At 34.1% G+C, this 16,147-nt stretch overlaps 1 protein-coding gene across 1 annotated transcript in view; it reads right to left on the bottom strand.

The window, feature by feature from the left end:
- Positions 1-1,622: 1,622 nt before the first annotated feature.
- The window catches only part of BOLL (boule homolog, RNA binding protein), a 30,781-nt gene continuing 16,256 nt past the window's right edge, over positions 1,623-16,147 (bottom strand). The window contains exons 7-10 of the mRNA XM_068543842.1: positions 12,717-12,788; positions 7,958-8,005; positions 7,033-7,161; positions 1,623-1,739 (exon numbers count right to left, since the gene is read on the bottom strand). Of these exons, the coding sequence (XP_068399943.1) occupies positions 1,623-1,739; positions 7,033-7,161; positions 7,958-8,005; positions 12,717-12,788 (366 nt within the window). The remainder of the gene's footprint in view (positions 1,740-7,032; positions 7,162-7,957; positions 8,006-12,716; positions 12,789-16,147) is intronic.

The following is a 16,147-nucleotide window of genomic DNA, read 5'->3' as shown; positions in this document are numbered from 1 at the left end:
TAACTCTGTCAGGACCAAAATCTTCCCTAGGATGTATCCCATGTGAAAACCAGAATTATTATAAGCCTTAACAAGACAGATTAAATACAAATAGAAACAAGTCAGTGGTTTTGTTAGCCTTTAGCCTGTGGCACAGCAGAGCAAAGATCTGTATCAGGATAGAAAGGGTAAAAGTTCCTCTTAGCAGCATTTCTCCAGACATGCAAGAGGCAGATTTCTGATTCCAGTTTTATGCTTATATGCACAAAGAAAGGTGTCTAGTCATACCTCTGTTATGATTTATATTCAACATATGTATAATTTTTATATGATAAAGAATAAGATACCAGTTTCTCTGTACAATTTCTGAATTTCCTACTCACAGATTTAAGAAAATGTAGAAAAGTGTATACTCTTAAACTAGAAGAATTAAACTTTAAATCAAGGATGTTTAACATTAATATTCTTTGGAAATTTCTCCTATCCAACTACCACTCTATCTTCTATTGGAATTATTTAGGAGGTACAACTTCAATCATTTGTGTTTATATATATATAATGTGTGTATGTATAATATATATATAATCTGCAATTGATTATCTAATATGGCATAGCTATTTCAGCTATTTCTAGAGAAGTGTATCTGGAGAAAGTATTAACATTAGGAGAAGTTTGTTTTAGAAGATTTTGATACTATAATGAGCTCTCTCTAAGTAACGTTTACTAACACTTTAGGCTTTGGTATTAGGTCAAAATTATGATTTTAGTCCATGTTTGCAGTACAGTGGCAAGAGCAGTGAGGAAATGCAGTGAAGGGGTGAGGAGTTTTGAAAGACTGTGGAGGCTCCTTAAAGTAGACTGTCCTGGTATTGAGTTCCTACACATGGTCTCGGTCAGAAGCAAAAATATGAGTGTGAAATAGCTAACCTCCATCATTTAATTGTAAAGAGTACACTGCAAGCAAGATTCATAGTACCATCATAATAGTTAATCAGTTTGGGTTCTTTAGAGATGTAGTCACATTTCCCTAATATATTTATATATTGAATACACACATGGATCTAACTAGATTACCACTCCTTGCCTGGATCTCATTTAAGGTGCATGAGCACAAAATTCCCAAACTGGAAGAGTAGATCATTAACTGTTTTCATCTCCCCATAAATGTTACATGCCATTAACATAATAAAAATCTTAGTATATGAAGTATCTAGGGAAATTCATAGAGACAGACAGTAGATTAGAAGTTACCAGGGACTGCAGAGAGAAGAATATAAAGTTATTGCTTAATGGGTACAGAGTTTCTATTTGGGGTGATGAAAAAGTTTGGAACTAGATAGTGGTGACAGTTGCACAGCAATATGGATGTAATTAATACCACTTAGCTGTACACTTAAAAATGGAAGATTTTAAGTCATATATATTTTACTACAGTAAATACAAAGTTTTAACCATGTGTGGTTTATAACTTGTTCAAAACTAATAGAAATTATAGCTAGTTTAGAACTGTATTTCCTTCACATGAAATAATTAACTAATTCTGTACTTCTGATCGCAAATGTGATATAAATATCCAAAGTTGTTTCTTTTCAGAAGAGAAATTTGGAAAACTTGAACTATGACTGAAGAATAACAGAAAAAAATCAAAACAAACTTCTTACTTTAATTGGTTCAGGCTGCATCACAGGTGCAGGCACAGCAATGGCACTTGGAGCATAAACCTGGTGATATGCTGCTTGAACTCCATGATCAGAATAATGCTATAACAAAACAAAGGAAAAAAATATTGTTTTCCATTAATTAATTAAAAATATTTATTCAGCATTACAATTTACTAGGCATTTTGCTGTACAATGGAGAAACACAGATGAGAAACAGATTCTCTATCTTTAATTCACTTATAGACTTATCTGAGACAGACTAGTCAAAATTACCCTAAGTCCTATGACACATGTATAGGGATGCATGGGAGAAAAGAAAAGAATTACTTGATGTAGCTTTAGAAAGTTGGGGAGGTGGTCAGGGGAAGTTTTCTAGTGGAGTTTATGCTTGAATTTGAAGAATTAAGGAGAGAAGGTGGGAACAGTATGTGAAAAGGCAGAGAGGCAACTAAGAACACACCTCATTTGGGAGATCTGTATAGGTTGTTTGCTACAGCTGGAAGGAAGATTATTCACCGAACGACAGCTGAAAGATGAGGCAGTAGAGTAACAGGCAGGGAACAGATCATGTAAAAGCAGATTTATGGCTTTTCCAGCAGATGGTGGCACCATTAAGTGAAATACGGAATATAAGAAAAGCAAGTTTGATGTTTATGTTATTGTGAGGGGGGTAGAGAGAAGAAGTTAGTTTTGTAACACATAAAATTTGAGATATTTGTAGGACTTCTAGTAGAGGTATACAGTTAATCAAAAGCTATTGTAGATGTGGCTCTAAAGCAGCACTAATAAATAATGTGAACTACATGTTAATTAAAATCAAGACAGTCAAAAGGTGCAAACTTCCAGTTATAGGTAAATAAGTACTAGGGCTGTAATGTACAACATGATAAATATAATTAACACTGCTGTACGTTATATAGGAAAGTTGTTGAGAGTAAATCCTAAGAGTTCTCATCACACACAAATTTTTTCCTATTTCTTTAATTTTCTATCTATATGAGATGATGGATGTTCACCAAACTTGTTGTGATAATCATTTCATGATGTATGTGAATCAAATCATTATGCTGTACATCTTAAACTTACACAGTGCTGTATCTCAATTATATCTCAATAAAACTGAAAGAAAAATTTCCAGTAGCCATGTTAGAAAAGTAAAAAGAAACAAGTAAAATTAATTTCCAGTAATATATTTTATTTAAACTAATATATTAAAAATATACTAAAGTGTATTCAATATAAAGTTAGTGATAAATTTTACATTCATTTTTCATACTATGTCATTAAAACTTGGTGTGTAGTTTGCACTTACAACACATCTCAATTCAGACCAGCCACACATTTCAAGTGCTCAATAGCCTCATGTGGTAATGGCTATTGTTGTACTGGATAGTGCAGGTCTAAAATTCAGAAGTGAGGCTGGGGCTAGAGAGATGAGTATGGATGATAACATCAGAGTGAGTATGTAGGGTGAAACAATGGAGAATCAAATATGAAATCATGGGGAGCAAAAGATCAGCTTACAAAGGAAAATGAAAGGAGGTAAAAGGATTGCCAGAAGAGAGCAGTATCATGGAAACCAAAGGTAGGAAGAGTTTTAAGGAGTATGTCCAATGTCTCTGACAGGTCAAGAAAGACTGAAAAGAAAGGAAAGTATTTGGCAATTAGGGAATCACTGAGGAACTTTATCAAAGGCAGCTTCAGTGGAAAGGTAATGAAGTAGACTTCAGCAGGTGAAGGGAGAATGGGTAGTGAGGCAGTGGAAATACTAAATGTAGACTAACTTTTCAAGCTTGGCTTTGAAAGGTAGAAGAGAATTAAGGCATTGGTGGGGGTGTGTCAAAGGATAGTAATTATCTCCTACCAGGTGCTAGGCACTATACAAAGAACTTTCTGTATACAACAACTCTAATCTTTGCATCAATCTTGCAAAATAGATTTTCTGGATGTCTTTATGTTATCAATGTGGATATTACAAAACCAACCCTGTGAAGAGTTAAGTGATTACTCAAAGAAACACACTAGGAAGTCGTGAAGCTATGAACCAGTGGTGAGAAAATGTCTTAAAATACATGAGAAAAGAAGGATAACAGCCGAATGAGGTCCCTGAGGAAGAGGGAAGTTATAGTATCCAGAGCAAAGAGGCAGAAATAACCTTGGATGAGAAAGGTTACTAAAAAAATATAAGAAGCTAAGGATGAGTTGTGAGTCAGGTAAGTTTGTATGTTGGGGACTGGAAGCTGAGTTGGTTCCCACAAAGTAGTTTCTATTTACTTTACAAAGTAGAAGGCACTATATTCTAAGAGTGAAGGGGGAAACAGCTATTGAAATCAGTGAGAAATAATGTTAATTCATTTTTATATTTTAGGGAATCTAACTATCAAACTCCTAAGAACAAGCCCTGTGTTTTTTAATTTTAGGGAAAAAACACTTAAAATATAAACCACCCCACCCTATTTATTAATTTATATATTAGAATTATATCTTCTACCAGAAACAATATTAAAATAAAAATATGCTTATATCATTTTGTATGGAAATATCATAAAATTAATGGTATAAGTTATAAGCTAAATAGAAGCAATATTTCCAGAAAAGTCTTATTAGATTCCACTAAATAGTGAAATATAACCTGATAAGTTACCTGATGTCAGGAATTAAGAATATGGTTCAGTGCCAAAAGTAGACTATGGCTAAAAACCTAATGTAAAAGCATTCTTATCTCACTGTCCCCCTCTTTGAAAACCAGAAAACAACAAAAAGAACGAAAGATAGATTTTTAAAATGCCATCATCAAGTAAACGAGGAAGTGCCCACGATCCTGAATTACAATGTAGAATGTCTGCCAAATGCTATGCAATTTGGACCAATATAAGGGAGAATTCTGAAGCCTGAGGAAGGTTATAATTTCCCTGAAGGTAAATGTTCTAAAAGGCCTATTCAAAGATTCTTTAGTCTCAAGTGTAGGGGTGTGTCAGGCTAAGGCAGAAGGAGGAAAGATCTTCACAGAGATCCAATTTTACTTAATAGCAGGGGAGGCAGAATTGAAGGAGAAATCAGGTTTTCACTATTTTGTGGTCTACTACCTTGCATTATAGCTGAGGAACATTGCTGGAGGTGAAGCAGGGTGCCAAGTGGAAAGTGAAGTAACAATTACTACACCCCCATACAGAAAATCTATGAAAAAAGAGACTTTGCCAGGAGCCAAATGATCTCCAGAATGCTAAAAACTGAGGGCATCTCAAGCAGGAGACATAACAGACTTGGTGGCAGGCTGTTTAAGACAACAGCGTGCTTCTCCTACCCTGTATTTCAAAAAATAGCTGGTATCATTTAAAGACATGTAAAGATATGAAGGAAAAGGAAGCAACCTAAGACTCTTCTCATCCTCTCCAACTCCATCAAGGGAAAAGCAAAAAGGGGGAAAAAATGAAAAAGATGAGAAATCACCCCAGAAAATAGTAGAAAAGTTCAGATAAATATAATTCTTTTGATCTTAAAGAAATTATAATAACATGATCTCTAAAAAGAGCTCCAAAAAGATTTTAAGCCAACAGACAACATTTACAGGCAATGATGTAAGCAAAGCGGCAGAGTTTGGGATAAAAAAGATAAAAATAAAATAGAGATGAAATCTTCATTAGTCATGATAAAAAGTAGACTAAACACAATGAAAAATATAGTCATAATTGTCTTGAAAAAGCATATAAAACAACATTAAAAAACTACTATGATAAATTACCTCAGAGATGACAGATATGAAAGACAAGAGATCTAACATAGGCATAAATGGTGTTCCTAAAGAAGAAGAAACACACCTGGAATAAAAAAATTTTTTTTTCAAAGTTCTAACAGGAAAAAAGAAACTGAAATAAAAACGAGCCTGAGAATCAAAGGAGCAAACTGTGTCCCAGGAAAAATATTATAAAGACTGATAAATTCCAAGACATATCCTGGTGAAGTGATTTCAAGTTAAGACAGACTTTTCAGGCACGCAGGAAGAAAAAGCAAATTACGTATAAGGGGGAAAGTCAGGCTGGTTTCAAACTCCTTTACAGCTATACTGAACACCAGAAAAGAGTAGACTAGAAGTTCTAAGAGAAAAAAGTGTTGTTATGGGTTGAATTGTGTTCTCTTAAAACTTATGTGTTGAAGTCCTAACCCCCAGTATGTCAGAGTATGACCTTATTTGGAGAAAGGGTCTTTACAGAGGTGAGCAAATTAAAGTATGGTCATTAGGGTGGAAACTAATCCAGTATGACTGGTATCCTTATAAAAATGGGAAACTTGGACATAGAAACAGGAAAGATAATGTGAAGACACAGGGAGACAGTGGTCATCTACAAGCCAAGAAGAAAGGCCTGGAATAGGTACTTCTCTCACAGTCCTCAGATGGAACCAATTCTTCCAACATCTTGATTTTGGACTTCTAGGCTCCAGAACTGTGAGACAATACATTTCTATTTTTTAAGCCATCCAGTTCATGTACTTTGTTCCAGCAGCCTTAGCAAACTTATACAAGTATGATGCAGCTATTTTATAGCTAGTCATAATTTCTTTCAGACTTATAGACAACAAACATGTTGAACAAACAAGGATGTACAAACTCAGAGAGTATATAGCACATATAAGCCTTCTTTAACAAAGACTGCTTGCAGATTCAGTCAACCAAGTGATAAATGGAGGGTGAGATGAAGAATGGAGAAATCATAGTAAAAGTATTGATAGTAAACATTAAGATCCAAAATTGTGGAAATTATTGTTCCAGAAAAATTATGTTATAAACCTTAGCAATAATAGTAATAATTAAAAAAATACACTCAAATTGGGAGGTGGGTATTAATAGATACCCAATAGGTACCCAATCTTTCACAACATATTTAAAACATACCATGTACAGTTTCTGGCATATAGATGATGAGGTTATCAGTAATGGTTTGCAAATATAATTTAAACACATGAAAGATAATATTTACAGTTTACAGTTATAAAATAAATTTGATTTACATTTTTGAAGGAAGAATTTTTTAAAGATTATTTTCTTCTTTGACTTAATTTTTATACACTTTTAATTGACAGAATGTTAGTAACAATACAGATTGACAGGCAAACCAGAAGGAGAAGCATTTATCTTACTCTTTCAAGGGGACTGAGTCAGGGAATAGCCTAGTAGAGTGAACAGATTTGAGAAATGGTTCAGAATTAGTTAGTGAAGAAGTCTAAGATGAAGCATTCTTAGATATAAAAAAGGGGAAGAGATGTGAATAAATCAAAGAAAACATAAGATGTTCAACTTCAATGAGGGTCTTGAATAAATATTTTTAGAAAAGAAAAAGAAATAAGTGTTAAGAGGAAGTGGTTATAGATAACTTACTTTGAGACTAACACATACCTCTGGAACTGAAGCTTCCATCAGAGACAGCGGAGGAGGAACACATCCACCATCCTGTGCAATTTCCACTGGTTGATAAATAACCTCAGAAGGTTGCAGGTATAAGAATGGAGCAGAAGAGGCAGGAGACTAAAACACAAAACCATACTTCTAATTAAAATCGGATTAGTTATTTCAATTAAACCAAATGACTTACCCAACACATGAGAGAAATATTGGTTTCACATTTTCCTAAAGTTGTTTTTCAGGGACAGCACAGAAGTATCTTAGCAACAAACTAGGAACTCTGGGTTGTTATAAATTCCAATTGTGTAGATGTTATTAATAACTTTATCACTTATAAGTACTAAAAATTTCTTAGCACTTTAGAACCTCATATATAAATTAAGATAATCATTAAGATCGCAATTAAAGGTTGTAATAATATAACCTATAGTATTTAAATTGTCATAAACGTCTATTCTCAGCTTTCCGACTTCCCATGGAAGTGGGACGTATCATTAAACAATCTTTTTGGTAGTACACTATTTGTTATCAAAAGTTGGGAGATGGAATACTTATTTAGGAGCATAAATAAAACAAGCAAAATCTGAAGTAAAGCTAGAAAAATGCTAAATTTTCTAATAATACTAATAGTAAAAAGAAGTAAATTTTCATTTCAGTTTACATAGTGCTCACTTATTTATAAAATGCTTTCACTTACATGATCTCATTTGACCATCACAAAAATCATGTGAGAAAACTTTCAACGGTATAGTATCATTACTTCCACTTTGCAAATGAGGAAGCTGAGAAATATAGTGATTAAATGAATTGCCAAAGGTATCACAGTTAATAAATACAAGAGGAAGGTCTCAAATCTAGTTCTCCTGACTTAAATATTCAGGCAGTCTTCACAAAAACAATGAAAAAAATTAATATTTACCTGAGGAACACCCCACTGCCACTGACCTGGTAGACACTGTGCAGGGGCCTAAAATGAAAAAAAAAAAAACCCACCCAGATTATAAACAAGGGTTAAAACTGAATATCTACATGCAAAAGTATGAAGCTGGACCCCTACACCTCAAACCATATACAAAAATTAACTCAAAATGGATCAAAGATCTAAATGTAAGAGCTAAAACTATAAAACTCTTATAAGAAAACATAGGTGCAAATCTTTGTGACTCTGAACCAGGTAATTAAAAAAATTATGACCTCAAAAGCACAAGCAACAAAGCAACAAAAGAAAAAAAGGATAAACTGGATTTCATCAACCTGAAAAACTTTTGTGCTGCAGAAGACACCATCGAGGAAGTGAAAATAAACCCACAATATTAGAGAAAATATTTACAAATTATAAGCAACTTATAAGATTATAAGAATCTGATAAGAAACTTGTATCTAGAATATACAAAGAACCCTTATAACTCAATAGTAAAAGGCAAGTAACCCAATATAAAAACTGGTAAAGGATATGAATAGACATTTTCTCAAAGAAGATATACAAAAATGGCCAATAAGCATATAAAAGATAGTCAACATCATTAGCCTTGGGCTATGGAAATCAAAACTACACTGTGATATCACTTCACATACACAAGAAGGGCTATAATCAAAAATGTAGATAATAAGTGTTGGCAAGGATGTGGAGAAATTAGAACCCTCATAAACTGCTGGTGAGAGTGTAAAATGGTGCAGCCTTTGGAAAGTATGACACTTCCTTAAAAGGTTAATAAACACAGAGATACCATATGACTCAGCAATTCTACTCCTAGGTATAAGACCTTAGAGAAATGAAAACGTGTGTCCACACAAAAATCTGTACACGAATGTTCATAGCAGCATTATTTGTAAAAGCTGAAAAGTGGAAACAACCCAAATGTCCATCAACGTAAGAACAGATAAACAAAATGCGGTATATATCCAAATAATGTGCAGAACAGGCAAATCTATAAAGACAGAAAGTATATTACTGGTTGCCTAGGACTGGGAGGAGGGGGTAAGGGGAATGCCTACAAATGGGTAAGCTTTATTTTTTTGGTGGTATGGTTGCATAACTGTGAATTTAGTAAAAACCACTGTGTTGTACACTTTGAAAAGGTGAATTGTATGGTATGTGAATTGTATCTAAATAAAGCTGTTATTTAAAAAAAAGAGGGTCAAATTACTTAAGGTACTTATTGTAAGATGACAATATAGAACATAGACTTTTTATTTCTTAAATTAGTTGTATTATTCCTTAATAATAAATGTTTTACTTTTAACTTATTCTCCACCTTTAAAAAGGCTTTTTTTAATTATTAAAGTAAAAAAACAGAAAAAAAGAAGATCCCATGAATCTACCATCTAAACTGTTAATTTCGTGCTGACCACATCACCTTCTAATGGATTACATCACTGTGTTATAATGATGACCAAGATAACGTGAGGTCTATGTTCTGTATACCATATTAAAAAAGGCAGGATAATGTATAATCTCTTAAGAAAATATTTTAATAAAAAATCTGAAATAAAATGATATATATGTAGATTTGTTAGATAAATAAAATCACTATCTACTTATGAAGTAAGAAATACAAAGGAGATAAATACTGATTGAACCAGGCATTATCCGATTTGACTAACAAAATTTTTTTTTTGCTTGCTAAAGGATGCTGCTTATTTATTATTTTTTTGTAAATTTTTAAATTTTTTATTGGGGTATAGTTGTTTTACAATGTTGTGTTAGTTTCTCCTGTACAGTGAAGTGAAGCAGAGTTGCCTGTGCTATACAGCAGGTTCTCACTATTTATCTATTTTATATTGACTAACAAAAATTGATAAAACTATCAATCCCAGAATTTTTAAAAAGAAAGAGCAAGGGAAGATATTATGAAAGTGGCAATTTTTAGGGCAGAATGATGATGAATAAATATATAACTGTAAAGAAATATGTGAAGTGAAATTATTTCTTACATTGCAAAATACTGTTACAAATTGGTACAAAAATCTTTCCCGAGTATATCTAGGTAATATACTTCCAATTTTATAATTTGTGTCAAGTGGAAAACCAGAGCCAAAGTATAAAATTAAATTGTATTAGAGTTCTATTCAGAATACATCTATGTCATGTATGTATATATGTAATGAATTAATGAAGGAGGAGCTGGACTCCACAAGGTGCAAGCAGAAAGAAAACAACTTTAGTCTTTCTCATCCCTGGCGCTTTAAAAGCATTGTGTTGAAGCTAGTGGTTACCAGTGGTGAGAGGGACAGGGGGAGGAGCAAAATAAAGGTAGGGGGTTAAAAGGTACAAACTACTATGTATAAAATAAATAAGCTACAAGGATATATTGTACAGTACAGGGAATATAGCCAATATTTTATAATAACTATAAATGGAGTATAATCTATAAAAATGTTGAATCACTGTTGTACACCTGAAGCTAATATAATATTGTAAATCAACTATACTTCAACAAAAAAAATAAACTTTTCAAAGGGTAAAACAAACAAACAAATAAAAACCACTGTGTTGAGCTGTTTTTCCTTGCCCCTGGATAAAAATTAGATCACTTTTTGGCGTGTGGCAGATTCCGAATGCTGACACTCTGGTTAGGTACTTTACTCTGTTCTTTGGTGATCTCCCTGCTGAGAACTTCTGACTACAATTCTAGACCTTGATTCTAGGAGTCTACTTCACATAGATTTTTTTCTCTCCTGGGGTCACCTTAAAGTTTTTTGGAAAGAGTCTCTTCTGTGAGGTTTGTATCTTGCTCTTGGGAAACATAAACCTTTACTTGCTGTGAGACGTGCAGCACATTCCTACTGTAGCATTCTCTTCTGGCTCTGCCTCCATAGACCACTCCAGCTTCTTCTTCAGGCTTTTTTTAAGGAGAGGTCACGCCCAAGTGACACTATCTCACAAATTTCAGGGGACAAATATTAAACTCTCTTAGTCATTCTCTGATGTCATCTTCACTTGGTTGAGGAGAATGGGAAATGCCATAGCACTCTAACAACTCTCTTGTTAAAAAAGCCTCATTACCAGTCTCCCTTTTTAACCTCATCCTTTCACATGCTCAAGGTGGGCAATAAGCTAAGGGTCCCAAAACTGGTTTCACAACTTTTGGCTTGTCATGTTAAATGGCCTGGTACCTAATGTTGTCTTTGGGGCCTCTCAAAATTTTGAATTAGGAATAGTCACACTACATATATACTTTATTTATTTTTAATTTTGGCTGCGTTGGGCCTTTGTTGCTGCACCTGGGTTTTCTCTAGTTGCGGCAAGCGGGGTCTACTCTTCATTGCAGTGCGCGGGCTTCTCATTGCGGTGACTTTTCTTGTTGTGGAGCGTAGGCTCTAGATGCGCAAGCTCAGTAGTTGTGGCACTTGGGCTTAGTTGCTCTGTGGCATGTGGGATCTTCCCAGACCAGGGATCAAACCCATATCCCCTGCATTGGCAGGCGGATTCTTAACCACTGCACCACCAGGGAAGTCCCTACATATATACTTCAAATAAATGCCAGTAAGTTACTTTCATTTTTACTAAGTGAATAAAACACTTTAGATAATTTTATATTTAGCATAGTAACAAATTTTTTTTAAAAAATTTATTATTTATTTTTAGCTGCATTGGGTCTTTGTTGCTGCGTGCAGCTTTCTCTAGTTGCGTCAAGCGGGGACTACTCTTCGTTGTGCAGCTCGGGCTCCAGGTGAGTGGGCTTCAGTACTTGTGGCTCGTGGGCTCTAGAGGGCAGGCTCCAGTAATTGTGGCGCATGGGCTTAGTTGCTCCGCGGCATGTGGGATCTTCCTGGACCAGGGCTCGAACCTGTGTCCCCTGCATTGGCAGGCGGATTCTTAACCACTGCGCCACTAGGGAAGCCCTAGCATAGTAACAGAACTTAAAAATAAGTGACCTCCCCAAAACCTAGTCTAACACTAAAAATAATTCCAGTAACCGTAACATTTCATGTGGGTCTATTTTAAAAGTTCAAAATGAAAAATACCCCCCAGAAATAAAGTCTCTTCCACTATTTCAAAGGTATAAAAGAATGAGATTTTATTTGTGAATGCTACAGACAAGAAGTTGGCAAACGTTTTCTGTAAAGGGCCAGAGGGTAAATATTTTAAGCTTTGCAGGACGTATATCTCTGTTGCAACTACTCAACTCTGCCACTGCAGCACAAAAGCAGCCACATACAATATGTAAACAAATATGGCTGTGTTCCAATTACACTTTATCTACAAAACACTAAAATGGTCTGGCATTAGAGTTCACTTACCCTCAATCTCCCACAAGAATTAATGAAAAGAGTGTTGGTTAACTAAAAGGGGCTGTCATAATATAAACCATAATATATTATTCTAATATATATTTATTAAATATAATAACTAGAAACTGACATAACGGTCACAGTAGCATTAAACAAATATCAGCCTGTTGTCCAACATCTTTATCTTACTTTGGGAATTATTTCTATGCTAACCAGGGGAGCAAAACTGACCTCATTACATTTGATAAAAGGAAGTAAACAGTCCATCTTCTTGTATGACATTGTTTAGATCCCTCATAAAAAAAGAAAAATGCCACTGTTATCAAGGCTTAACTACCTCTTTTTAATTACGAGAGTATTTGCATGAGAAAGCCTAAAATGAAACTTACTCGAAAAAGGACTGAAAGTATCAAAGAAGATTTTCATTGCAATTTAATGTTTACCTGGTAGTGATAAGCAGGTTGCTGATAAACGGGCTGAGCTACCATCACAGTGGAACTAGATATAGAACGTGACTATAAGAGGAAAGAAAAAGAAAAATTATTTTAGGCAAAATTCTTTAAAATAGTTTATAATGAAATTTATCTCGCATTGTCACCTAAACCCAGTCAACTTACGGTTTATGATTGGAAATGTCATTTTTCCACTTCTTATTGATATTATTATAACTCCACGTTAAGTCTATTAAAATTATCACACTATTTCTACTTGCATGTGGTTTCATTTCCATAGTAATGCTAAAACAACCACCAGAAAAGTTGCTTTTAGTCCAAAGATTATGAAAATATAGCTCTAAGAGAATGTTTAGAGGAAAAATGGCAGCTGGACTTAAGGTGACACTGCCTATTTCCATTGCGGAGACCAGCAGTAGATAATGTTTACATAGTATTTAGAACTGAATGAATAATCATATCTGATTTGCCACTAATTTCCCACTACTTATGAATAATCAACATCCTATTCCTTTGTTATACATTTAATTAAAGCAAATACATTATTTATTGAAGAATTTGTTAAATTCTATTTTATCATTTTGATATTTAAATGAGATAGTCATCCAATAAATTTACAGGTGATTTATTACGTCTTAAAAAAGTACATGTAACACTTGATTATTCAAATAGAGTAAGCCCCAAGATAGGTGACTTACTTATTTATCTATTATTATTTAAAAAATTTATTTATTTTTGGCTGCGTTGGGTCTTCGTTGTTGCATGTGGGCTTTCTCTAGTTGCGGCGAGCAGGGGCTACTCTTCGCTGTGGTGAGCAGGCTTCTCATTACAGTGGCTTCTCTTTGTTGCGGAGCACGGGCTCTAGGCATGTGGGCTTCAGTAGCTGTGGCACGTGAGTTCAGTAGTTGTGGCTTGGGGGCTCTACAGCGCAGGGTCAGTAGTTGTGGCGCATGGGCTTAGATGTTCCGCGGCATGTGGGATATTCCCGGACCAGGGCTTGAACCCCTGTCCCCTGCATTGGCAGGCGGATTCTTAACCACTGTGCCACCAGGGAAGTCCCGAAATAGGTTATTTAAAATCAGATCATTAAAAAAACAGGCAAATTGTATTACAAAATAGGTAAAATAGGCTTTAATGATAGCAATTAAAATTCAGTTTCTAACATGGGATCTAATTTGCATTGTTTTGTTTTAATGTTCATCCCTCCCCCCCAAAACTGAAGAAAAGTATCATAGTTTTGCATAATTTTCAGACTATCATGTGCTAATAAAATTGTACCACAGATTAACATTAGAAAATAATAATGTAATTTATTATATTAAGAGATTAAAGGAGGAAAAAATGATAATCTAAGCAGATAACAGAAATTGCATTGTTAAAATTCAATACCCTTTCATAATAAAAACTCTTAGTAAACAGAATAAAAAGTAACTTCCTTAATTGACTTTGGGCAATAATTCTCAACCAGGTGCGACTTTGCCCCCCCCTAGGAAACATTTGGTAATATTTTGGTTTTCATAAATGTAGGGAGGCTAGGATACTGCTAAAAATCCTGCAATGTACAGGACAGTCTCCCACAAAAAAGAATCAGTCATCTGGCCCAAAATGTCAGTAGTGCTGAGGTGGAGAAACCTTGGTTAAGGTTAAGAGTATCTTAACATATACATGTAGGTTTTGGAAGATACTCATATAAAGCTTAATGGTGAGTTACTGAACTTATTTCTTTTTTTAAGAACAAGTGTCATATAAATACTGTAGCAGAGACATTGCCAGTCAATAACTTGATGAGAAAAAATGAGAAACAGAAGAGCAGAAAGGAACAGAAGTATACTGAGTCCTAAATGATTGCCTATATGAGAGTTTGGCAGGGTTACTGATAAAATATCAACATTTACAAATCAAAAGCATTACTACACACCAGTCACAATCTATTAGAAAGTGTGATTAAAAAAATACACCATTCATAAAAGCAACAAGAACTACAGAGTACCTAAGAATAAATCAAACAAAAGATATGCCAAACTGTTTTTTACAGAGGAAGAAAACTTTATTGATGGATGGAAACTCTAAATGATGTTTATGAATGGGAAAATTCAGTATTATGCCTAAATGTCCCAAGTTAATCTATATATTTAATGCAATGCTAATAAAAACTAAGGCTTTTCACAGAGCTGAACAAGCTGAATTATGAAATTTATATTTATAAAAGCAAAGACTTAAGGATAGATGAGGGACTCTTAAAGAACAGAGTAAGATTATGGCCCTATCAGATTTTAAGACTTATTATAAAGCAACAGGAATTAAAACAGAATTGGGCAGGGCAAACAAATACACCAATGGAACATAATAGAGAGCCCAGAAAGAGACTCCACACACAGAAACTCAGCATTTGACAAAGGATTCATTTCAAAACAGTGGAAGAGGATGGATTAGTCTATATGTAAACTGCAGATTTAAGATCTAGATGTGAAAAACAGCAACAGCATAGTATTTAAAAAAAAAAACACTAAAAGCTGAAATCATAAAACATTAATACATCCATCAACATTAAAACAAAAAACTTGTGTATGACAAAAAATACCATAAAGTTAATGGACAAGCCACAAACTAAAAGATATTTACAATCCATAGAACTCATATAATGAACTCAAGAAAAAGACAAACAATCCCAACAGAAAAAATGGGTAAAAAAGAAATGAAGAGGCAGCTCATAGAAGAAACTGAAATGGCAAATAAATATATGAAAATATGTTTAATCTTACCACTGACTAGGCAAATGAAAGGTAAAACAAGATACCATTTCATAATAATATTGGCAAAAATACAAAAATCTAGTAAATTAAAGGACTGGCAGATTATGGAGAAACTGAAGCTCTCATAAACTGTTATCTAACCTTTATACTGGAACACTTTAGAAAGATATTTGGGAACATTTAGTGAAAGATGTGTATAGTCTATAAATGTGAAATTCTACTTCTACACGTATGTCATAGCCTAGACCAATGTCGGAGAACACAAAAATCTTCCAGTGGTGCATGAGCATGAATACGTTTAAGAGTATTAATTTTCAGATATTTCATATGGTCTCCTTTCTGATTTGATCTGTCTGTGAATGTATCTGTGTACAATGGATTCTTCTTTTCAAAACTCCCCTTTTACAATACTTTTCCCCTTCACTATGAAAGGCACACTCTCACTCATTCTGGATCTTGCTATAATGCTTTGTTCTGGAATGTAAACATTAACAGAGCGTCAAACAAACAGACAATTCAAGAAGGCAATGCCCTTGAAAAACAGGAGAGAGCAAAGCAGAAAGAGTTTGTATAAGAAATATTAAGGGGGAGATGGTACCTTATTTCATATCCAGGGAACAAAATAAATTACAAGATGGTCACAGGGATACATATTAATTCATTTATTTG

The sequence above is a fragment of the Eschrichtius robustus genome, chromosome 5 (genome assembly GCF_028021215.1).
Source record: "Eschrichtius robustus isolate mEscRob2 chromosome 5, mEscRob2.pri, whole genome shotgun sequence".
In the NCBI taxonomy this organism is placed as follows: Eukaryota; Metazoa; Chordata; class Mammalia; order Artiodactyla; family Eschrichtiidae; genus Eschrichtius; species Eschrichtius robustus.
Note: the sequence above shows the minus strand (reverse complement) of the source record. Positions and strands in the feature narration are given on the sequence as shown.